General features: G+C 38.7%; 3 protein-coding genes and 1 pseudogene across 3 annotated transcripts; 3 read left to right on the top strand and 1 right to left on the bottom strand.

Moving 5' to 3' along the window:
- Positions 1 to 4,770: 4,770 nt before the first annotated feature.
- LOC127227676 (olfactory receptor 52E5) lies at positions 4,771 to 5,854 on the top strand. The gene has a single exon (XM_051192032.1). The coding sequence runs from the start codon at positions 4,898 to 4,900 to the stop codon at positions 5,852 to 5,854; it is 957 nt and encodes a 318-aa protein (XP_051047989.1). The 5' UTR covers positions 4,771 to 4,897.
- Positions 5,855 to 6,306: 452 nt separating this feature from the next.
- Positions 6,307 to 14,348, top strand: LOC127227611 (60S ribosomal protein L10-like; annotated as a pseudogene).
- Positions 14,349 to 16,595: 2,247 nt separating this feature from the next.
- LOC127227678 (olfactory receptor 56A3) lies at positions 16,596 to 17,543 on the top strand. Its single transcript, XM_051192033.1, has one exon. The coding sequence runs from the start codon at positions 16,596 to 16,598 to the stop codon at positions 17,541 to 17,543; it is 948 nt and encodes a 315-aa protein (XP_051047990.1).
- Positions 17,544 to 20,864: 3,321 nt separating this feature from the next.
- Positions 20,865 to 21,824, bottom strand: LOC127227679 (olfactory receptor 56A4). Its single transcript, XM_051192034.1, has one exon. The coding sequence runs from the start codon at positions 21,822 to 21,824 to the stop codon at positions 20,865 to 20,867; it is 960 nt and encodes a 319-aa protein (XP_051047991.1).
- Between the last annotated feature and the right edge of the window lie 2,567 nt (positions 21,825 to 24,391).

Genomic DNA, 24,391 nt, shown 5'->3' on the forward strand with positions numbered 1-24,391 from the left:
TTTGCTATGTGGGACCTATCCATAAAATTGTCCATTTCTTATAAATTTTCCTATTCAGAACCCCAGAGGAGCTAGGTAAAAAGGAGGACTCTAATGGGGCATGCATGGAGGGCCCCAGAAAGTGAAAGTAGTTGAGATCTCCTGGGTAAACTGGGAGGGGGAGTAGAAGGGAGAGGATGGAGGAGGGGGACATGAGGTATCAAGAAAACCTAGTTGAGGAGTTGTGGAAGAAGAGGCCAATGAAAGAGATATCTTGATAGAGGGAGCCATTAGGGTGTTACAGAGAAATCTGAGACTAGAGAAATTATCAGAAATCCACAAGGATGACTCAAGCTAAGACTCTTAACAATAGTGGGGAGGATTCTGAATGGACCTTCCCCCTTAATCAGATTAATGACTACCCTAATTGTCATAGAACCTACATCCATTAACTGATGGATGCAAATGCAGTGACCCCACAGGCAAGCACTAGGCTGAGCTACTGAGTTCAGTTGAAGAGAGGGAGGAAAGGCCACATGAACAAGGGAGTGGGGGGGGGGGTTAAAGACCATGATGGGGAAAACTACAGAAAGAGCTTACCTGAGCTAGTGGGAGCTCATAAACTACGGACTGACAGCTGGGGAACCTGCATGGGACTGAACTAGTCCATCTGATTGTGGGTAATAGTTATGTGACTTGACCTGGGGGGGGGCTGTCAATGGCACCAGGACCTAACCCAGGGTCATGAAATGGCTTTTTGGAGCCTATTCCCTATGCTGGGATATGGGGGAGGGGAGAACAGGCTTTGGTCCTGCCTTAGCTTACTATGCCAGACTTTAAACTCTGAAAGGAAGGCCTTATCTCCACTGAGGAGTGGATGGGTGTGGTGAGGAAGGAATAGGGAGGCTGGGAGAAGGGGAGGTAGGGGGAATTGGGGTTGGTATGTAAAATGAAAAATAATATTTTAATAAAATTAAAAATAAGAATAAAATTTTCCTTTTAAAGTACTTTTAGGGTGAAAAAAGAAGTGTCTTGGAAGGTGTTTATTAGTTATTGTGCTTAAGAGTTTGTTTTCTTTCCCTTGCTGCAAATTCACATTGAAGTTAACATGAGGCCAGCATTTACCTCTGAGGTCCGCCTCTCTCCATGAGTTTGGCACTATTCACTGATGGTGGCACCACTTGATGAGGGTGACATTGCGTGCCGAGGGTGGGAGGGTTCAGTGAGCATCACAGAAGGGTCACAACACAGCCATGGCAGTTAGGATACCATAGCAATTAAAGTTGCCCACATCGGGCTTGTCATTGGTCAATAAGGGATGAGGAAGAAGCTCATGGGTCCTTACCACTCCTTAATGAATTATTAACTACTGATGGATTCTGGGAAGGGACACACATTGTCTTCAGTTGTATGTTCACTAATGTACCCACTAGGCTCCAAATTATAGTTCCAAACCCAAAGTTACACAAATAGCATAAAGAGACTCAGTGGACCACAAAACAAATAAAAAAGACATGAATGTGAGAAGAAGACTTGTGGGGAACAGGAGGATCTTGACAGTGGTGGTGAGGGAGATACGAGAGGGTAGGGATGAGGGTCAAGAGAATGCACTACACACATTCTCGAAATTTTCAAAGAATGAATTTGATTAAAATTTAATAAAACCATGTCCTTAAGCTGTACTCCTTCCTTTATATAGTTACTTATTTTGTTTTATTAGATAATATGTAGAATTAGGGACACCAAATGATTACAAAAAGTGCACACACGCGCCAGTGTGTGTGTGTGTGTGTGTGTGTGTGTGTGAGAGAGAGTGTGTGTGTATCAAGGTTTTGAAATAAATATTAGCATATTATTCTTTCTCTACTATGTATTAATTTACATTTGTTTCAGAGATGACTTTGAGGAAATACTGGGGTTTCCTACAATGCTGCTCTTTTCCTGCCTTTACCGCTTCTCTGCCAAAAATGACTTCAACTATCACCACAGTAAGACAAGATGTGTTAGTGTGAAGCCATTATGCCTCTGAGTAGCTAGCCTCCTGGGACATGTACAGGGAAGAGTATTCTCTAGGTGCTGTACAGATAACTGGTCATTGCTAACCACAAGCAGAAAAACAGAGTTCTATCCTGAGAGATGTGGGGATTTTCTGTTTTGTATCCAGGTCGTCAGATATAGCTCATTAGGAGAAGGCTGTACCCAGAAGACTGGAGGTCTTGTTAAAACCACAGCTCTGGCTAGTGAGAACTTGGTCCCACACAGATTGAAGTCTGCGGTATCCAATTCTACACAAATAATGTGTCAGATGTTGGACAGAGGTGGGTGAGTAAGTTCTGATAATGCTGATAGAAGGGCCTCCAAAGAGTAATTGAACTCCAGCAAGTCAACTAGCGACTCAATAGACAGAAACCCCAGTACATAGTGGAGGGTCAACTTGAAAATAACTCATATTCTTCAATAAAAATCAGACACCAGCATCCACAGTGATAAGAAAACAAAGCAGTTTCAACAATGCAGGCTCATGTGTGCAGTCAGGAGTACATGAAAAGAGAATGGTATATTGCATACATGGGGAAATATCTATGGATGCAGGTCAGCTGGCATAAGTAGTGTCTTTTTCTTCACATACATTTCCACTTGTCTTTTTAGATGAGGCCATATGGCCAGTTAGTCATGGCAGCAGAATAAAGTAATTTCATGGCCAAAATAGAGGGTTAAGTGATGTTAGTGACAAATTAACAGTTATTTTAACTACATCAAATCATTTTACAACTTTAACTAAAGTGTAAAACTCTCTGGAGCTAATGGTTTAGAAAATAAAAATCATATAATAGGAAATACGGTCTAAAGTTTAAAAATAATCATTGACTTGAAAATAGCATTGCAAGGAAATTTGGGATTTAAAGTCACAAGAAACCACAACAATACAAAGACAAACTTGAACATGAACTTTAATTTCTTTGCTTGCTTTTCCCAAATGCATTTTTTTGTTTATTTCATTCTTTATTTAGTTGTTGCTGGGTGTTGGGTTTGTCCATGTTGCTTTTATTATTTTTGTAGGTTCCTTATAACATAGAAAGTTTTGACACCAGTTGTTTTTTTTAGAAATTGAAGTACCCTGCTCCAAGTTCTATAAAGATCTCTTCTAAACATCTTCCCTGATCTCTCAGCACTTTCCTCCAAATATGACTCCATCTTTTTTTTAATAAGACCAATTTAGAACTCCATTTACACTTTTGTGTGCTTTTTCAAACTCTTCATATCTTTCCTGAGGCAGTTCAATTCCTCTGTGTTATTTTTGAGTCCTGATATTCTGGCTTCTACTTGATCCACTCTATGTCAAAGACTTTCCTCTGAGTTTTCTAACTTATTTATTGAGGTTTTTCAATTCCATCTTCATTTCACTGTGAGTTCTCTTCAGTATTTCCATTTACTGAATGAATTTAGTTTTCAAATCATTATTCCATTCAATGTTTATTTTTGTTTTCTTATACATAAATCAGATATTCACTGCTTTTTTCTATGTTCATTGAGATGTTTGTGTCTTCTTTAAATGATTTGAATTTTTGATGATGTTTATCATTGCTGTTTTAAACTCTATGTACTGGTATCCATACAGGTAATACTTGTTGGAGACGATTTCTAAAGGACTGACAGATTTAGAAGGAGAAATAATATCATACTCTTTCATATTTTTTGTGTTTTGTGATATGACATGTACATGTGACCTTCTTTAGTTGTACATCTGATGTGAGATTCTAAGCTGACTTTGTTAACTGAACAGTATCTTACTGTATAGTACAAGACAGTCTCAAACTTATGATCCTTCTATATAAATCTCCCAAGTGTTGAGGTTTGTATACTACCAGATCCCTAATCCCTCTGCAGTTTTTATCTGACTTTGGACATTGCCTAGTTTCATTTTTTTCTGAAATAGTAAATGAGTTATCTCTGTTCTTTAACTTTACAAAATTCTTTCTGTAGCTCTCTCATTAACACAACTAATATTGTCATGATAAATAACCTCTATTTTTTAAGCCTTGAAAATACCAGATGTTAGACACTTTAAGATACTAATAAGTGCACTCTGCAATTAGGAAGCTATTAGTACAATGGTTTTGTGTTGGTCTTTCTAGGAGCCTTAGACTGATGGAGACATGAAAATTAAAATCCAAGTAGGACAATTTTATAATAGCTCAGATTAACAATATTGCTCAGAAAATTCTATTAACAATAAAATGTAAAACAGACATGTATAAAAGTAGGGAAATACATCAATTGAGATATAGATAAAAATTAATATACAGAACATTTAAAAAACAGATTCAACATGCAATGGTAGTTAAACAAAACTAATATAAATGAAAGAAAATTAATTCAATATTTTCACAGTTTAGAAATTGGAAATGTACTACATATTAATAAAGATCAAAATGCATTACATAAGAAATGTATCATTACACAAAAACCTGGTGAATCATCTCCTAAACCAAGTTCAGTGATATATTGCATACTGCACGCACACACACACACACACACACACACACACACACACACACACACGGGATAGGTGGCAGAGAAAGAGAGTATATTGATTATATACTGTCCTAATTAGCTAGAGTGACCATCAATAAATAGTTGCTAAATTACAGTATATAAGTTCTTCCTTAAAGACTGAAGGAATAATGAACAAAGTATGTGTTTGCTCTAAGTTTGAAAGTCTTCTGCATGTTTTTTCTATAAATGCAAAGCAAATTTTTTCTGTTCCCTTTGTAGGTCTCATGTGCTATTTTATGGAATTGAAGATTGGGTTTTCCCCTTCTGCAAGAATCATACAACATACTATGAAAGAAACTAGGGTCTCTCAGGGGAAGCCAGAAAACTACAAGAAATGCATCTGTGATCAGTTCACACTAACATGCCTCATTCCAACAAGACAGAGTTCCACCCTTCCTCCTTCCTCTTGATAGGAATCCCAGGGATGGAAAATATGCACCTCTGGATTGGCTTGCCCTTCTTTGTAGCATATCTAATAGCTGTCCTGGGGAACATCATCATCTTATTTGTGATCCAAACTGAACGCAGCCTCCACCAGCCCATGTTCTACTTCCTGGCTATCTTGGCTTGTACTGATTTGGGTTTATCCACAGCCACCATCCCCAAGATGCTGGGCATTTTCTGGTTTAATCTCAGGGAGATTGTGTTTGGGGCCTGCATCGCACAAATGTATACCATCCACATATGCACTGGCCTGGAATCTGTGGTGCTGACAGTTATGGCCATAGATCGCTATGTTGCCATATGTAACCCACTGAGGTATAGCATGATCCTCACCAACAAGGTGATAGCTGTTTTGGGTGTAGTCATCATAGTCAGGACTTTGGTGTTTGTGACTCCATTTATATTTCTCATCTTGAGGCTGCCTTTCTGTGGTGTTCGGATTGTCCCCCATACCTACTGTGAACACATGGGTTTGGCAAAGCTAGCATGTGCCAGTAACAGGGTCAATGTCATTTATGGATTAGTTGCTTTCTCAGTGGGATATATTGACCTATCTGTGATTGGATTTTCCTACATCCGTATTCTCCAAGCAGTTTTCCACCTTCAGTCCTGGTATGCTCGGCTCAAGGCCCTTAACACATGTGGCTCCCACGTGTGTGTCATGTTGGCTTTTTACTTGCCAGCTCTCTTCTCTTTCATGACACACCGCTTTGGCCACAATATCCCTCATTACATACACATACTTCTAGCTAACCTTTATGTAGTTGTTCCCCCTGCTCTGAACCCTGTTATCTATGGAGTCAGGACAAAACAGATAAGGGAGAGAGTATTAAGAATGCTTAACCCTAAAATTTGCCTTCACAGTCTTCCATAACAGTTCAATAAGAAAACAATGAAATCTAGTCAGAAGTAAACAGCTGAAACATTTTATAAAATTTCTGCAGGACAGTAAGTGATCATAGCAACAATAAATTCTGGAAAAAATATTTGCTCGCCTCCCCTTACTGTGCCTCAAAAGTCAATTGCATTACATGACCCTTTGTGGTTCATAAGTAAGTACATACCATCATAAAGATTCCAAAATGTTATCTCTGCTCTAACCTATGGGATGTACAACAAAACCATTTTATTTAAGCCCATTACAGCATAAAATTTCTAGAAGGAGGATAGAGGGTTGGAAAAAGTTGGTGCCCTATAACTATCTTGAATGACATATTCCCGCATAGAGATTCTATCTATCCAGTCATATGTCAGAGCTAAAATTATACTGATTAAAATGGCATTGAGTATTATCAAAACAAAGAATAGTGGTAGTAAATGAACTAAATGTCATCAAATGCATACTTAATCTCAGGTTTAAGCCTTTTCTGGAAGTTTGATCTGAAAACTACAATAAAATCTTCAAAGGTATGTGTGTCTACTTGAAATCCTTGTTCCTGTGAATCTGAGGCAAAAGAATAGGGACACATGTAGCAATCTTAAACTGTACAAGGTGAGTTTGTTCCAGGCCAGTCTGTAGTACATAATGAAATTCTGACTCACAAAATCTGAGGAAGGGAAAGAAAGACAAGAAAGGAAGGAAAGAGGAATGGAAGGAAGGAAAGAAGGAAGGAAGGAAGGAGGAAAGGAAGGAAGAAAACTAAAAACACAAGCATTAGTATAGAAAGATCTTTAGAACTTCAATATTCTGTTCACACAATGTTTAAAAAATTAACTTGATACTGTGAACTGAAAAAAAGATGAATTTTTTTGCAAACTGTAGAACATTAAAAGATGGAGCGTCTTGCATACTTAACACAGTATGTCTGTTTTCCTTAGTGTATGTAGAATTATTCTTTTAATTATAGTCTCATTTATTCTTTGAGAATTTTATGCATATGTACAATGTACCTTGAACATACCCATACTTTACCCTTCCCCCCAACATATCTCCTTTCTAACTTCATGTTCTCTTTTTCAAAATATTATTAATCCACTGAGTCCAGTTAATGCTGTTCAACTGCACACATGGATGAGGAGTCATCTTCCAGGACATGAGCAATTTGTCAGTGATTTCACCAAAAAGAAAAGGGATTCTCCCTCCCCAGCAATCATGAGTTGACAATAACACTTCTGCTAGAGGTAGCACTTCAGTATCCTTTCCCACATCCTTGATGAAATTTTTAAATGCCTTAATCTTGGGTAAATTTTACACAATAGCTGCTTTGAGTTCATATTTGCAATTGCATTATCACACCCAGAAGAAATTTCACAGCAGTCTCCCCTGTCCTCCAGATCTTACACTCTTTCTGCTCCTTATTCTGTGATTCTCTGTGATATTTGGGGGCAAGGGAGAGCTTCAGGTTGACCTAAACAACCAACCCATCCTTAGTATTCATACTAACTTATTTTCAGCACTTTGAATAGTCATGGGTGCCTGTGAAATTAATCATTTCCCACTGTAATAAAGAGCAATTTAACAACACCATCAGCCCTGGTGATTATTGGTTTATGTGAAATAAACCAGACGAAGAAAAATAAATATTACCTGCTTTTATTACATGTACAACCTAGATTAATGTACAAGTAAACATATATGACACTAAAGTATTGTAGCTGGCTATAAGATGGGAGGGATAGAAAAGGGAATGGATGGAGAATAAGAGAGTGTAATTAATACATTTGTCAAAACCAAAACTGAGCACTAACTTCAGGGGCAATAGTGATTCCAATTTGGTAATCATAGGATATAAAGACCAAAGATGAACATTCAAGAATTTAAAACTTTCCTGTGTTGCTTATTTGCTAAATTCTTCAGGTCTAGTAAGGTTGCATTCTCCAGGGAAGAAAGGAGATCTGAATTCTGATATAAAATTTCCTTTCTAAGAAACAGTATAGAACTTGTTAGAAAGCATTATGTCCATCCAAAAGGCACTATGCCATAAAAAAAATAAAGGCATCAAGCCATCTCCATGGTACTAGTGGTATTAAAGCTAGGCTTACACCTAGAAATGTTGTGACGATGGCATATGAGAGTAGATCGTGAAGGGAAATTACAGAGAATCACAGGATTGAGAATTTCTACAAGGCAAGGTAGAAATGGTACCAACCCTAAGCTAGAGTCATATACAATTTGTGAAGTTTTCAAGGATCTGGACAAACTTGACATAGCATATCTTCATTCAGTGCACATAAGAAGATGAAGCCAAATGTAAATTTGGAGAAGAATTGCCTCTGCCCCACTTTTGTTCAGGTGGTCATCATAAAAAAAGAGATACCATAATAGAGGTGGCCATTATAGGTTTGAAGAAAAAACTTACTCTAGAGAAATGTCCAGAGACCTACAAGGATGACCCCAACTAACAATCTGAACAACAGTGGAGAGGCTACCTTAAATGCCCTTCCATGATAGTGAGATTCATGACTAACTTATATCCCATCCTAGAAACTTTATGCAATAGCTGTTGGAAACAGAGGCTAAACACTGAGCCAAACTCCTGGAATCCAGTTGTAGAGAGGGAGAAGTGACAAGTAAAGGGGTCAATACCAGGCTACAGAGACTCAAAGAGGCAGCTGACCTGAACAAGGGGGAGCTCATGGACCCCTAGACTGATAACTGGGAAACCAGCATTGGACCGAATCATACCCCATGAACATGGGTCTCAGAAAGCCTGGGCAGTCTAAGGGACCTCTTACAGTGGAACCAGGATGTATCCCTGGTGCACGAAAGGACTTTGGGAGCATATTTTCCATGGAGGGATACTCCCTTAGCCTAGAGGCAGGGGGAGGGCCTAGTCCCTACTCCAAATTACCTGACAGATTTTGATGATCCCTCCTGGAAGGTATCACCCTTCCTGTGCAGTGGGTGGGGAATGGGACAGGAGGGAAGTTGGGGGGGCATGAGAGAGAGGGAAGGAGAGGGAACTGGGATTGATATGTAAAATAAAAAATAACAATAAATTTTTAAAAAGCAATGTTACTAGTCTACATCTTACTTTCTTACTCATTTTCTAAAAGTATCAACTCCTCAACTCCTCTTTCTGTTCTTCAGATCTCACACACACACATGCCGTTTCTCCTTTCTACTCTCATTACAGTTTATTTTTCCTCTAATTTCAGTCATTACTCTTTCCATGTTCTCATTGTCTTCTGTCTTGAGAATACATATGCTTGTGTTCTCCTCATCAGTTATGTTGTCTCTACTCCATGCCATTCAGCCCAGAGCCATTCCTATAATGCTTGATCCTAATAAGCAAGCTCCCAGCAGGGAGGAAAATTATAGCACCATTTTCCACTGGATGACTTTCTTTTCTCTGAATCACCCATCACGTATCATCTTAAATCCCTCTCTTTTATCTAGTTCTTGCCAAACGCATTTGATGTTAGAATGAATACATTAAATTAAGAGAAATACCTATCACCGTCTTTATAGTCTAATTCTACACCAGAATGATTGTGATCAAGCCTCTGCGTCTGTGGTATCTATTCTACACACCAAGAGCAATGACCTTCGGATCACCCTGAATGGTCATCTGTGTGAAGGTTCTTTAAAGATGCCAGTGATGCACTGAGAAGGTTGTCTGCATGTTCATGGGAAGCAGATAGGCAGAGAAAGCTTATTGACACAGGGAAAGAAAGAAAGATGGCAATTGGAGGAAAGAATGAAAAGCAACATGAATACAGGTATTGGGAGAAAAAAAACATAAGGGGATTTTTTTTTCATACTCATCATAATGGAGTCCAAGTATCTCATGTGACCAACACACAGCTCTTAACTTGAAATACCAGTTCAAATGTCTTGGTGTGCACAAATAAGAACACCTCAACATCAATATCAATGGACATGTTAATGTGGAATGGGTAAAATTTCACAGGGTTCAACCCCTAAAAAGGAACAGTAGGAAACTAATGGCTTAGGGGAGAAAATTAGCCTCTACCAGGGATCAGGCTCCTTACTGACTTTCCCATACAGAGTGTTCAAAAATCACAATTAGAAGGCAGAGACTATAGCCTCTGGTTAGCTTTGTCACTGTTTATGATGCAGCATAGAAATAAGATGAAATTCCAGCTGTAGGTTTGGAGATGTTGGTGCTCTATTAATAAAGATGTTCACTGGGGGCAGAAGGGGGTTGAGGAAAGCAGAGACTAAAAAGACACAAATACTGTCCTGGTTTCCCCTCTTAAGATGGCTTACAATGTGAGCTACATACTTTCCTTCCAATGGTTTCTAATGCACACTTCCTCAGAAAATACTAAAGAAATTAATGTATAATATTTCAATCTTCTCCTGAAAATAAGGACTATGAATTTTTCAAAGTCAAATATCAAAACCAAATAATACCTCATTAAGCCACAAGGAAAACTAGTTTCAATAGAAAATAAACAAATATTCATCCTAAGAAATGTGGATGAGTTCCTTTCTTTTTATCCTCTTGTTATCGTTGGTTATCCAACCTGGTGTTAACAGATTTACAAGTCATACCCAAAGTCTTTCTTTCAAGGCATCCCTGGGGCCAAGATTTGCATCTTTGACTTGGGATGAAATATTGCAAAACTTGATGAATTCCTACTTTATGGCCACATAATGTCAGATGAATATGAGCAACTCTCCTCCAAAGTCCTAGAAGCTGACTGTATTTGTACCCAAAAATACATAATAAAAAGTCATGGTGAGGACAGCTTTCATACTTGGGTGAGGCTCTACCTCATCTCCACCAATGGGATATTGTATTTTGCTGGGAATGACTTGCTCCAGACAAGTATGTATGTTGCCATTGCAAATCTCTGGGCCTAACATTCAGTCTTCACACGGGCCAGGTTATCATGTCTATCTTGGACCAAACTACAGAATACGAAACATGATTGAAATCCTGTGTAGAAACAAATTCAAGTTCCCTGGTTGCCAGAAGATATACATCTCAAAGACATGAGGCTTCACTATGGTTAATGTGGATGAATTTGAAAACATGGTAGGTGAGATACAGCTTATCCCAGATGCTATGAGATCAAATAAATACCTAATCGTGGTCTCGTGGCCAAATAACAAGCCCTGCATTCCTAAAGACATCCACTGTGCCTTCCTATACCCCACAAAATCATGTGCAATAATGGAGCTTACATCCAGTTTTCCAAAAAAGAAAGAATGGAAAGAAGGAGAGAGGGAGGGAGGGAGTGATAGAGGGAGGGTGGGAGGAAGGAAGGAAGGTAGGGAAGGTAGATGGAAGGAAGAAAAGATGAAGAGAAGGGAGGGAGGGAGAAAGGGAGGGAGGAGGGGAGAAAGGGAGAGAGGGAAGAAGGGAGAAAAATAAAGGAAAAGTGGATGGAAGGAAGGAAAGATGAAGACAAGGGAGGGAAGGAGGAAGGGAGGGACAGAGGAAAGAAGGAAGGAAGGGTGGATGATGGAAATAGTTTACAGGCCTTGTAAGAATGAACATACTATTAAAAGAACTTTGAAATTTATCTCATGTTTTAAAAACACTTTCTTTCAAACATTCAAACATGTATTGAACATCATTTTGTGACTGGCATATTACTAGAAAATGAAACTCTAAGATAAACCAATTTTCATCCCCTTGCTCAAGAGCACAGTCTAGCAGCTAAAGCATAAAGTTGAGAAATCAAGTATATTACAGTGCAATAAAAATTAGATTAAAACACACAAATAAGACATGTTTGAGGCCCTAAAGGCAAAGGGATATTGTTTCTCTAGAAAGTACCAGAAAACTGACTACAGAGAGTGAGATGATGGATAGATTAGAAAGTGCAAGTGAGTATATCAGAAAAATATATGACCATGGACCAGAGAATAGAAGCATGAGAGTATTTTGCTCATTTGTGGAACAGGAAGTATAATCCCCAAAGGCTCCGTTGACTTAGCTAATGAAACTCTACATTTGCAATCCCACAAGTACAAACTTTGAAGGTACTGTGACTCCTGCTTTCTCTCATAATGACACCTGACCCTTCTGCATATCCACTCAACCTTGGAACTCCACTGTTGTCTTCCATTTTGCTTTCTCTGTTACCTCTGTACAAGCCCAAGCCACATCATCATCTCTGTTTGAATGCTGCAATGACCTAGTGGGAGAGGGAGGAAGCTTTTTGCTTTAGCTCCTTTTTATCTGTAGTGTAGTCCAAGGTAGTCTGCAGAATAGTCATTTCAACCCATTTCAGGCCAGTTACATCTCTACTATGCATAGCTTCACAATTCACTCATAATAGAAAGAAAATGCTAGCAATGGCTGACAGGACCAAATACATTCTAACTTCAGTGACCCATCTGAGCCCCTCTTCGCACCACTGTCTAAACCACCTTGTTCGCCATTTAAAAAACAAATTCATTTCTTTTTCTTCAAGAACTTACCATTGATTGTTTCCTCTCATTCACAATTCTTTCCTTTTCCACTGGGTCTTCTTGGTCACAATATTTAGGATGATATACAACTGCTTTACTCCCATATATAAAATCATTCCTATCATAGTCCTTATTAAATTGTTCTACACAGCATTTATGACTAGTTAATGGCCATGGGTTAAAGTTTTATTTTTGATGAACAATATAATATGCTCATTGAATAAAACCAACAGACATCTCAGATGAGATAAGGAAATAATAGACGATACTGAATCCTAAATACCATGCTAGTTTGATGGTCATTCTTCCAGAACAACTACATCAAATTCTAAAGAACAATGAAATCAAAGCCTAATTTGCCCCCAGGTTTCAGGGTCAAGTCAAGAAGAAAGAAGAGACTAAAGTCTGCTGTTCAAACATGACAATCTATTTATATGGATTTTGTCAACTGATGAGTTTGAAGACAGCAGACATCAGGCAAGTAAAGGCAATATGTAATATGGATGACAAATGAAAGAAGCCCTAGAGATATTCGGGATGCCTTGAAGGTTTCTAGTCTGATCAGCAGAGAGTAATAATGGTTTCCAGGAGGAGCTCCTCAGTGGATTCTCTGAGTAGAAGAGGGTACTTAAAAGTTTAGAAAAAAATGAAAATTGCTGCATTTGATAGACCAGAGCTTTGGAAGAGAAAGGAGGTCAAGGTGAAAGAGTTGTGAAGCTCTGCAGAGACCATACCTCCAGTGGATGTATGTAGATAGGAAACTGCATGTGCTAAGGGAAGAGAGGGTGGTGCCTAAGGATTATGGAAAGAAGTACCCAGTTCTCATAGCCATAGATTGAAGACTGAAAGGAAAACATTACCCAGTGCACTTGGAGATATTCAAAATAGGTTTCTCTTAGTAATAAATCAAAATTAGTCATAAAGAATAGTCCTAGGTGTTTCCTAACTAATCTTAGGAACAAAACCAGGTCCTCCAAATTTAACCTCAAATAACCTATTCATAATACATAATGAATCTTAAGAAAACTTCTAAAAGTTAACATTTATAAGATCTGGTACCAAAAAAGCAAAGTCTCAAAACTGTCTGATGTGATAGCTAATAAAAATTGCAGATATAGAAATAATTATAAAATAGAACCCAAAATAGAATGTGGAAAGTAACTGGTTAGTTCAAATTAAAAATGATGTTAGAATAGATGATAAGAAGTTTAAGATAATTACTAGAACTTCATTCCATATATTCCAAAGAATTAAGGTATAGACAATATCTTGAAGATTTAAGCTTACCTTCCATAAATGAAAAGTATGGTCTGAAATGAGAAAATGCAATTTGGGGTATATTAAACATATACCTTTTACTTCATTAAATGGAAATCATTCCATTGAGTAATAAGCAGACAGCATTAAAATCTTCTCAGCTATTTGTTTTTACTATTTCTACTTGCACTTTTATGATTATAAATTCATGACAACAATTGAGATAGGGTAACTTTTATATTAAATTTTAGAAACTGTATCTATTGGATAGGTGTGGTCAGGAAGCTGACACAAACTAAGTTTGTGGACTCCATGGAAGGAACTAAGGGAACATGTGCAGCTAAGCCTGATCACAGTCGTGTGTGTGTGTGTGTGTGTGTGTGTGTGTAAACCCTGTACCCAGGAGAATACTTAGTCCTTGAAGGATAGACTGCCAATATAGGGCTAGATTACCAGGGACGAAACCTTTCAGGAAGAAAGAAAACAATTTTATTCTGCCTGTTTCTCCCAGAGGGATCTTTTGCAATAGAAAAACAATAAATTGAGATCACCATGGTTAAGATCACTGAGGTTCCAAATATACAACTACCCTGGCCTCTTTTGGAACTAGTCAGAACTCTAGCATCCATGGATCAAGAAACCATGCTTCCAGTTCTTGGTAAGTGACTCTGAGTAGAGGGTGCCAAAGGGTAACCACTGCAGGCAGAACATCAGAGACCTAACTCTTAAACCTGAACTTGTGTTCTCTTTTCCTGGGTCAGTACACCTGGAAGAGTAGAGACCATCTGTGTGTAGTTAGGGAGCAAATGTGAGGAACTGGCTTCTGATCTTTCTCAGCCTCCCTCACCCACCCGTCCTTTTTTTCATCAAGATTCTTAGTGGAGTACAAAAATGAAAAACCTAGACAGTACAGACATCCCATATAGCCCAAGTAGAATGATTGTGGTTTTCAGTTACAAATACAGAAATTCAGAGGTCTGGACACAGGATATATTTTTATTACCCTGGAACAGATTTGGGAAGCTGGTCTTCCATGGTCTGCATTACTACTGTAACCCAAACACAGAACTTATTCTCTAGCATATTCTACTTTAAAGACTGTTAATTATATGGTCCTTTAAACCTGCTGGTTTGCTCACAAGGGTGTCTGCATCTGTAGCCCAGGCTGATGTTAAACTGGGGATCCTTGCTACCTCAGCCTCCTGAGATCAGGGACTGTATTTGTGTGCCATTGTACCTGGCACTTCGTAAGTCTCTAAGGTCAGCAAACCAGGTACATACATTATCATACAAACACATTCACCTTATCAGTGACTGATAGCTCCTACACAGACTTAGGTGCAACTGGCTGATTTGAAAGATCCTGAAATATCACAACTTGCCAAGCTACAGTGCTCCTTGAGGTCACTCACAGTTTGGGGAAATGGGGTGAACATAAGAATCTTTGATTTCTATGACATTATTTACATTATTTTCTCCCACTTCTCCCCAGTGTGAGATTTAGCTCTCTCCAAATAATCTTTGCTCATTCTATGATGATATTGTGTTTATGATCTAACAAATAAAGCTTGCCTGAAGGTCAGAGTTCAAAGCTAGCCACACTAGCTAGCCAGAGAGGACAGGCAGTAGTGGCACACACCTTTAATCCTAGCGGCCACACTAGTTAGACTTAGAGACCATGTAGTGGTGTTACACACCTTTAATCCCAGCCCTGGGGAGACAGAGGTAGATGGATCTCAGTTAGGTCAAGGCCATCCTGAGTGAGCTTCACAAAATTGACCCAGTCTAAAAAAAAGAAACAGAGCACACACAAAGGTGATCTGAGCCTTAGGATCCCATGTCTTTAATCCCAGCACTAAAGGTGAATACAAGGTGGGAGGAGACAGGAGCTCAACACCATGTGAGGAGGAATATAGTTGGGAGCAGTCTGCATTTTGGGGAGAACTCTCCATTGGCCAGGCATTTTGCTTCCCTGATCTTCAGCTTTAACCTCAATATCTGTGCCACATAATTCTCGGAAGTCACCACTATGCCACCACCTCACTCTATATGCCCATCCTTACCATGGTTTACACTTTTGTTATCACCATAATCCCACAGGGTAAATAAACTTTTACTCTCTTACAAGTAAAGATTAAAAAAACAAAACAACAAAAACAAAAAACCTTCACAAGTAAACTCTTGTTTTCCATTTTGTGACCTTAGAGCCTAAAAGAATTCTAAGGGGAAAACCTAAATTACAACATACTTACAGCAGTATATATGGAGGGTGAAAATATGTCATTGGATCAATCAAGGTAGAAATGAGTATGAACAGCCATGGAAGGGTTAACAAGTAGACTCCACCATTGTCACACCACTGTAATCAACTGTTCTTTAGTCTGGAAGGTAGGACTCCTAAAACCATGGTGCTTTAAGAAATAGAGCAGGGACCAACTATTTTATAAGGTACATTATCAGCAAAATAAAAAAATATTTTTGAGACAAAAAATAGACTATTTTCATTGTAGAGTAGATAAAAGTATATAATTAAAGCAAAATAAATACAATTGAAAGGCTAGAGTGCTATGGAAACTAGAGATATTTATCTGAGTCCTTTTATGTGCAAGCTTTAGTTTCAATATAGTATTAAATTTGAAAGATAGTTTATATGAGTATTAAAAAGAAATTGAGGAGAAAATATATTGTTTAAAACACACAGTTTTACCTGTATGTGTAAATAATATCCTATGTATTTTTCTCATTTTAGTTTCTATAAAGATATAACAACATTTTTGAAAATAAAATCAAATGTATAGATAAATCCTCTTACCTTAGTCCTCTGCATAGGTAAATTGACAGTAGTATCCAAGTGACAAGGCAGCGGACATAAGCAGATAAATTCAGTTGGTCTGGGTAACATGCTACAATTGTGTCTAACTAAAGCAACTTGCTATACATTCATCTACCTATAATTAGAACCTAATTATTTAAATCCTAATTTTGCAGCTCACTAGAACAAAGCAATAGGACTGTACAACAAAATATGACAGCATACAACAACGACACCATCTCTACTGGAGTTTCAGACTTCCTCCTAAATTGTTTCATCAGGTCTCCCAGCTGGCAGCTCTGGCTCTCCCTGCCACTCAGCCTTCTCTTCCTCCTAGCTATGGGGGCTAATACTATTCTTCTGGTTACCATACGGATGGAGGCCTCTCTGCATGAGCCCGTGTACTACTTACTGAGCCTCCTGTCCATGCTGGACATCCTACTCTGCCTCACAGTCATCCCCAAGGTACTAGCCATCTTCTGGTTTGACCTCAAGTCCATTAGCTTTCCTGCCTGTTTCCTCCAGATGTATATTATGAACAGCTTTCTTGCTATGGAATCTTGCACATTTATGATCATGGCCTTTGATCGCTATATAGCCATCTGTCATCCACTGAGATATCCATCTATCATCACTGACCAATTTGTGGTCAAGGCCGCCATATTTATTTTGGTCAGGAATGCCCTTATTCCTTTGCCCATCCCCATTCTCTCAGCACGACTCCATTACTGTTGGAAAAACGTCATTGAGAACTGTATCTGTGCCAACATGTCTGTCTCTAGACTCTCTTGTGATGATGTCACTCTCAATCGCCTTTACCAGTTTGCTGGAGGTTGGACACTGCTGGGCTCTGACCTCATCCTCATCTTCCTCTCCTATACCTTCATACTAAGAGCTGTGCTGAGACTCAATGCAGAAGGTGCCATAGCCAAAGCCCTAAGCACATGTGGTTCCCACTTCATCCTTATCCTATTCTTTAGCACCATTCTTTTGGTCTTTATCCTCACACATGTAGCTAAGAGGAAAGTGTCTCCCGATGTGCCAGTTTTGCTCAATGTCCTCCACCATGTCATCCCTGCAGCCCTTAATCCCATTGTTTATGGGGTGAGAACCCAGGAGATCAAGCAAGGAATCAAGAGACTCTTGAAGAAGGGGTGGTAAACAGGCCAACTGCAATTCTGCTTTCCTAGCGCAGGATGATTTACTATGTTGACAGAAAACTGGCTGAAACACTAACTAGGGAAATTACAATGAGGAAAGCTGTGCTAACATATTATATATGATCTATTAAAGCTGCCTGAGGATTCAGAAAAGCAAAGTCAGCCAGGGGTCATAGAAGCTAGGCACACACCTTTAATCCCAGCAACCATAAATAGGGAGGTGGTAGTACACACCTTTAATGCTAGGACTCAGGATTAGGAGGTAGACAGGTATCTATAAATTCAAGGCCACTCAGGGATATATGAGATTGAATCAGTTTAAAAGAGTAACAGATCACATGCCTTTAATCCCAGCAGCAGAGTGGTATAAAACATAGAAGCAGGGACTTCAGTTTTCAGTAGGAGGCATTCATTCTCCAGCCATGCCTCACTGAAACATTCCTCACTGAAGATGGAAGCATTCAGTCTACAGCCTCTCTGATAAGAACACGTGGGTGATCCCTTTCAGCCTGTGGTAGAGTGAGAGCTAGTGGCTGGCTGCTTTGCTTTTCTGACCTTCAGCTTGAAGTTTGAACTCCAATATCAGTCACTGGGTCTTTAATTAATCACGTTACAGAAACTAAGTCTAAACAATGTTCTTGTCTATACTATTCCTTTGGAAAACTCAATGCTCCTTCCACAAAAAGTCCATATCTCAACCAGGTATAGTGGTGTCTGCATTTAACCCCAGCACTTCAGAGGCAGAAGAAGGTGGGGGGGGGGTCTTTTTGAATGTTAGGTCAGCCTAATCTACATAGTGAGTTCCAAGACAGACAAAGGTACACAGTGAAACCCTTTCTCAAAAAAATTAAAATCAAACAAACAAAATACCCCATATCTCGTGACTTTTTAATTTTTCCAATATTTATTATTCTATTTTGTCTAAAATAGGAGAGTCCAAAAGGGTGAATGCTGTACCAGAAAAATAAATTCCAGCTACTTCTACACTGGTTTCTCTGCACATGTATTTTATTGTGACTGTAGATATTTGTGGCATCAATAGAACCTCATTAGCATAGATAATATTAACCCAATTATACAATGAGTTAAGAACAAAGCACAACATTTTAAGGGCCAGCTCTTAATGATGGAATGTGACTGGAGCCCAGAAGCAAGATTGTGTCCATACAGCTGCCATCTTTCTCCCATCTTCCTCTATGCTTGCATGCCAAGCTTCTTTGTTATTAGCCAATGCTCTCAAAAGTTAGAGCTCCTTGAAGAACCTGCATATAGAGCACTCTGTCTTATCGGGTTTAGGACAAGGAGCCATCAAATCCAGTTTCTTCTTAGTTTCTCAACACTGTTGCTGTCTTTGGAACTTCATCTCTTAGATTCACAGGTACCTGAGTTCTGTGGGCAGGGTTCTGTTTATGTGTATAACTATATTGAAAGACACACTATAATGACTCTTATATATACTACAGTCCATTACTAGTTGGACAGAAATTTTCCAACCAGCTTTTATTTTTATTTGGAAGTCTTATTAGAGATTAGGAGTACAAAGATGTATGGAAATTCTCAATTATTGAGACACCAAGATGACAGGCAAATATAAAACCAATCAAGATTCCAGTTATATTGGAGGATTATTTACCTGGATCCAAGGGATCTTAAGAGGTTGCTTTTCTTTCCTCCTACATACAAAAAATTAGAAGAAGTGAGTTACTCACACATACAAGTAATAACTTGAAAAAGGAAAAATGTCTAAGATGACTGAGCTTTAAGCTCTTCATTCTAGGCTTTGCCCAACTATTAATGACATGTGTGGCTTGGAAGTAATAATGAGTGTCAGCTTCACGATCTTTGTTTGATGAAAGAGGCAGTAAGTTGGATATTCCAAAATGCATTTGTAATCCAGGTGGCAGTGGTAAATGCCTTTAATCTCAGCACTTTGGAGGAATAGGCAGGTGAATCTCTAAGCGTTCAAGGCTAGTATGATCTGCAGAACTAGTTCAAGGACAACCAGGGCTACAGGGAGTAACCCTGTGTCAAAAAATAATAATAAAACAAATGAATGAATGAATTTATTTGCAGTCCCAAGAGTCTACAAAATGATTGACCTTCATGAAGCAGGCATCATTCACACAAAAGAGTCTCCTCTACTTTTCCCTTTAAGCACAGGTGTGGGCATTTCCTATGGTATTTCCTCAATGACAACTGAAAGAGGAAATGTGAAGACTTCCAAACACTCAAAGATCAAATTTGAGTGTACTTAAGGAGTGTTTGTATATCCACATCATTTATGGACCCACTTGCATCCAACTACTGAAATTAAAACTATTAGTAAGATCTGTCAGGGAATCGTTCACAGCAGGAAACAGAAATGAGCAGCATTAGGAGAATCAACAAATTTGACATGTAAACACACAGAAGCAATTCAAGAAACTAGAAAGTGCTTAAACTATTGGAATTATGTGTGTGCATTATATAATATATGTAACATTGATTTAAGAAGTCCCTCTAATATAGATGAGGCCAAAGAGACTTATAAGTAATTTCAGAATGCAAAACCTTCAGGGCTTGGGTGCAAGAGAAAACAGGAACCAAACTGAATCCAGTCAGCTCATCTCCCACAGTTTATTCATTTTATATTGTGACTAACTTATACTGTCACCTAGAACTGAGCTTCCCTATTCAGGAAGGAGCCTGACAAGTCTCATTTCAATATAATTACTTAACAATTGAAAGCTACTGAAGGTTTTAAGGGACTTGGAAACACATGAGATGACATTTTAGAATGTAATGCCTAGGATGTGGGTGCAGCTCACTGATAGAGCACTTGCCTCAATGTACAAAATCCGGGGTTCAATCCCCAGCCCCACACCAATTTTGTCAACTAAACATTTTCTTAAGATAGTCCACTCCCAATTTTTTCTTTCTGATTGGATTCCATGAGCTATGAAAGAAAGATATGAAGTTGGGAGCAGGATGACAGGGAGGAGAGTCCTGAGTCAGAAGGAATAGGGTGATATAATTAAAACACATCCCATGCATGTAAAAATTTGGATGAAATCAAAGAGGCAGTCAAATTAAATAAGCTATGTATTATGTACATGTTTTTACCCATATGTGACTGCTGAAGATCACCAGGTATGTCTGTTGATAAACATTTAAATGTCATTTATGCATCTCGTTTTCTTATATTCACATTGTGTCAGTAAAGATTTGGGAGAGGTAAGACTCCATATAGCATGATGAACTTCAAGGATAAAAATCCATACTTACTCTACAGCATTTAAATGTTTTATGCAAAGCAAATATTTCAGATTAATTCTTATCTTACTTATTTCAACCTCCTAAGCAGGTTCCATATTCCCTGCTTGATCTCCCTGGTTCTTACTCCATATACAATGGGGTTCAGAGCTGGGGGGATGAGGTGATGCAGGATGTTGAGCAGGATGGGGACATCTGGGGGAATCCTCTCCCTGACCAGGTTAGTGATGACCAGCACCAGCAAGACTGTGCTGAAGAAGAGGATGAGAATGAAGTGGGAGCCGCATGTTCCTAAAGCTTTGGCCACAGCTTTCTCGGCTTTGATACTGAGCACAGCTTTCAGAATGAAAGAATAAGAAAGAATAATGAGGATGAGATCAGAACCCAGCAGGGTCCAACCTATGACAAACTGGTAGAGTTGATTAAAGGTGATGTCATCACAAGAGAGTTTGGATACAGACATATTAGTGCAGATGCAGTTCTTGATAATTCTTGCGCAGTATCTCAGTTGGGAAGAAAGTATGGGGATAGGCATAGTAATAATACCATTTCGGGTTGCCACAAAGATGGCAGCCCGAGCCACAAACTGGTCAGTGATGATGGATGGGTACTGCAGAGGCTTGCAGATGGCCACATAACGATCATAGGCCATGACCATGAAGGTACAGGACTCCATCGTCAGGAAACTGTTCATGACAAACATCTGGAGGAAGCAGCCAGAGAAGCTGATGGATTTGCTGTCAAACCAGAAAATGGCCAGGACCTTAGGTATGACAGTGAGGCAGAGCACAATATCCAGCATGGAGAGGAGGCTGAGCAGGTAGTACATGGGCTCATGCAGAGAGGCCTCCATCCAGATAGTGATGAGAAGGGTGGCATTGGCCCCCATGGCCAGGAGAAACAGGAGGCTGAGGGGCAGGGAGAGCCAATGCTGCCAGGTCTGGTAGTTAGGGAAGCAAATGAGAAGGAATTCAGAGACTGGAATAGAGGAAGTATTTTTTTGTGCTTCCATATGTTGCCTTCTGATCATGACGGACACCAGAAAATCTTGGGGCTAGAACACAAGTAAATCAATCACACAATATGAATACCCACAAGCATTTGGTTTGTTTCCCAAATAATCATTAAAAAGTAGCGTGAGGATCAATTAGTTGGTTCATGAGTTAAAGGCACTTGCTAATAATCCTAATAACATGAGTTCAATCCCTAGACCTACGTGGAAGGAAAAGAGAACTGACTCCCACAGGTTATCCTTTGTCTTCCACATATGTGTCATACATTCATGGACACCTCTCATTGCCATACATTTAATAAGTAAATAATTTTAAAATCATAAGAATTAACCTGGCATTGTCCTAAATATCCTCTAAGAATTGACAGAAAAGGTGTATTTCCTACTTTTATTTGGATAATTCCTGTTTATCCTGCCTTTCATCTATTTATACCCAAGTTGATTAATAAATTATATTACCATCCTTCTTAAAATGGAATATCATTGTTGTTTAATTTCACAGAGGAAAAATCAAATGTGTAGGTAATTAAAATTACTTTTCTTAATCACAGTATTGAAAACATAATTCCTATAACTCTTACTATTATGTTTTCCTGTCATTGAAATAAAACACTCAGGCCTCAAAGCTAATCAGCCATGAAGTCTTCACTAGACTGTCTTTTCCTTCTTCCAAGAGAAGATATCATAGGCAAACCAGAAGCCAGACTCAAGTGAATCACTATACTGTATCTGGTGAGTTCACTGGAGATATAGCCTTCATTTAGACAGGGAAATGACCTCGATGACATAAAATACAGACCCTGTGTTAAGATATAATGAAAACATCCCCTGATATCCTAGACAGTGGGTGAATTGGGAACAAGAGATTTGAGGAGCTGACAAATTTTTAGATACTATCCACTGACTCTTATGATATCTCCATGAGTCATTAAGTAGCTCCCGTTACTGGCTTGGTAAGTAATGACTAAGTTATGAAACACTTACTGAGCCAAAGTTACACTTGGTTTCAACACCACACCAGGGCTGTTCTCTGAGCTTTGGTTGAAATGCCCCAGTGACACTGTTTTGAATGCTCTGAGAAAGCCCACAGTAACTCAGTCATGATAATGGTCCTACTGAAGACTGAGGTCGCTTATGACCAGCTTCTCCCTTGCCTGAGAGAACAGGAGTGGCTTTCTAGAAGGCATGAAGTAAGTGTGAGTAGCCAAAGGCATTTTAGAAGTAGAAAGAAACTAATTAATTTGTCTGTTTGCCCACTGCCTTATCACCCTACACGGTCTTCCTAGCACAAAAAGTCTAGGCTGAAGACATAATGCAAACCATGTCTGCATCCAATGGATATTGAGTACAGTATGAGACAGAACTGCTTGGCACTTCCCCCTTTCACTTTGACTACTATGTGAAGGTAATCTTCATGTTAATTTATTGGCATCTCTTACTTTTAGGTGGTATATGGGAATTTATTTTATTTGGTTTCATTTCTGGGTCCATTCAAAATTGCAGTTTTACTTTCTTTTATAAATAGCTACTCTTTAGGAATTTATTTATGAATTGGTCTTCTTTGCTTCAGAATGGAAACCCATGAATGACAGGTTAATCAGCACATGCACTGTCCCAGCACAGGTGTCTTCCAAAGATTATCTCTCTATCAAACAGTTACTCAGTTACCTCCATCCATCTCACATCCTTCACACATCCCTTCAAGCAGGGAGTCTATATCTACTTTTTATTAAGAAACACAGCTACTATTTACTGTGAAATGCCAAATATTTTCAGATATCAGCTTAGAGGTGGTGGTACACACCTTTAATCATTGGGAGGCAAAGGAAGGCAGATCTCTGTGAGTTCTAGGCCAGGTTGGTCTACAGAATGAGTTTCAGGACAGCCAGGTCTACACAGAAAAACCCTTTTAGATATCATTAAATACAGCACTAGGCACATCATTTTTGTATAAGAAATATTTGAAAACTGGTATCAATTAATGTTAATAAAGAAAGGTAAAACAAAAAAGATAAAAATGCAAAAATTGAGTTAGGAAAAAATGCAACTTCACATAGAAGTCCAAATAAAACCATATTTATCCTCTCCTAGAAATTAGACTACACAAACTTACCTGGACTAGATGTCAGTCAGCTTAATAAAAGTCCTCATGTAAAGTCATCTTCATCATTTCCAATTGGCTGTGGAACTCTGTCCTAGAACATTAAAACAAGAATAAAAAATTATATTCATATCCTGTCTAGGATGTTCAAAGGAATATGGTGTCTTGAGCAATGGAAGAGATAATCTGATACAGGTCAAGAGGCAAAGAAGCTCTAACATGTAAGGTGGGATGGGGACCCAGAATGGTAACCACAGGAACCAGGATAACTGACCCTCAGTCATCTAACACCTATACAGCAAACTTTTGTGTGGAGGCTGAATTGTAGTTGCTAACATAAATTTACTGAGACTCTCCTGGTTTCTGGCTCATATAGGTAATGATAAAAGTATAGATATAATTCAAGAATCTTTAGCATGAAAATATCTGTCTTCTAAATGTGCAGTGTACAACTCACACTGAAAAATGGACGACCCAGCTTGGG

This window comes from Phodopus roborovskii, unplaced genomic scaffold, assembly GCF_943737965.1.
Source record: "Phodopus roborovskii unplaced genomic scaffold, PHOROB, whole genome shotgun sequence".
NCBI lineage: Eukaryota > Metazoa > Chordata > Mammalia > Rodentia > Cricetidae > Phodopus > Phodopus roborovskii.

Coding starts and splice junctions, on each gene's coding strand:
- LOC127227678 (XM_051192033.1), top strand. CDS start 16,596: ATGACAGCATACAACAACGACACCATCTCTACTGGAGTTTCAGACTTC.
- LOC127227679 (XM_051192034.1), bottom strand. CDS start 21,824: ATGATCAGAAGGCAACATATGGAAGCACAAAAAAATACTTCCTCTATT.
- LOC127227676 (XM_051192032.1), top strand. CDS start 4,898: ATGCCTCATTCCAACAAGACAGAGTTCCACCCTTCCTCCTTCCTCTTG.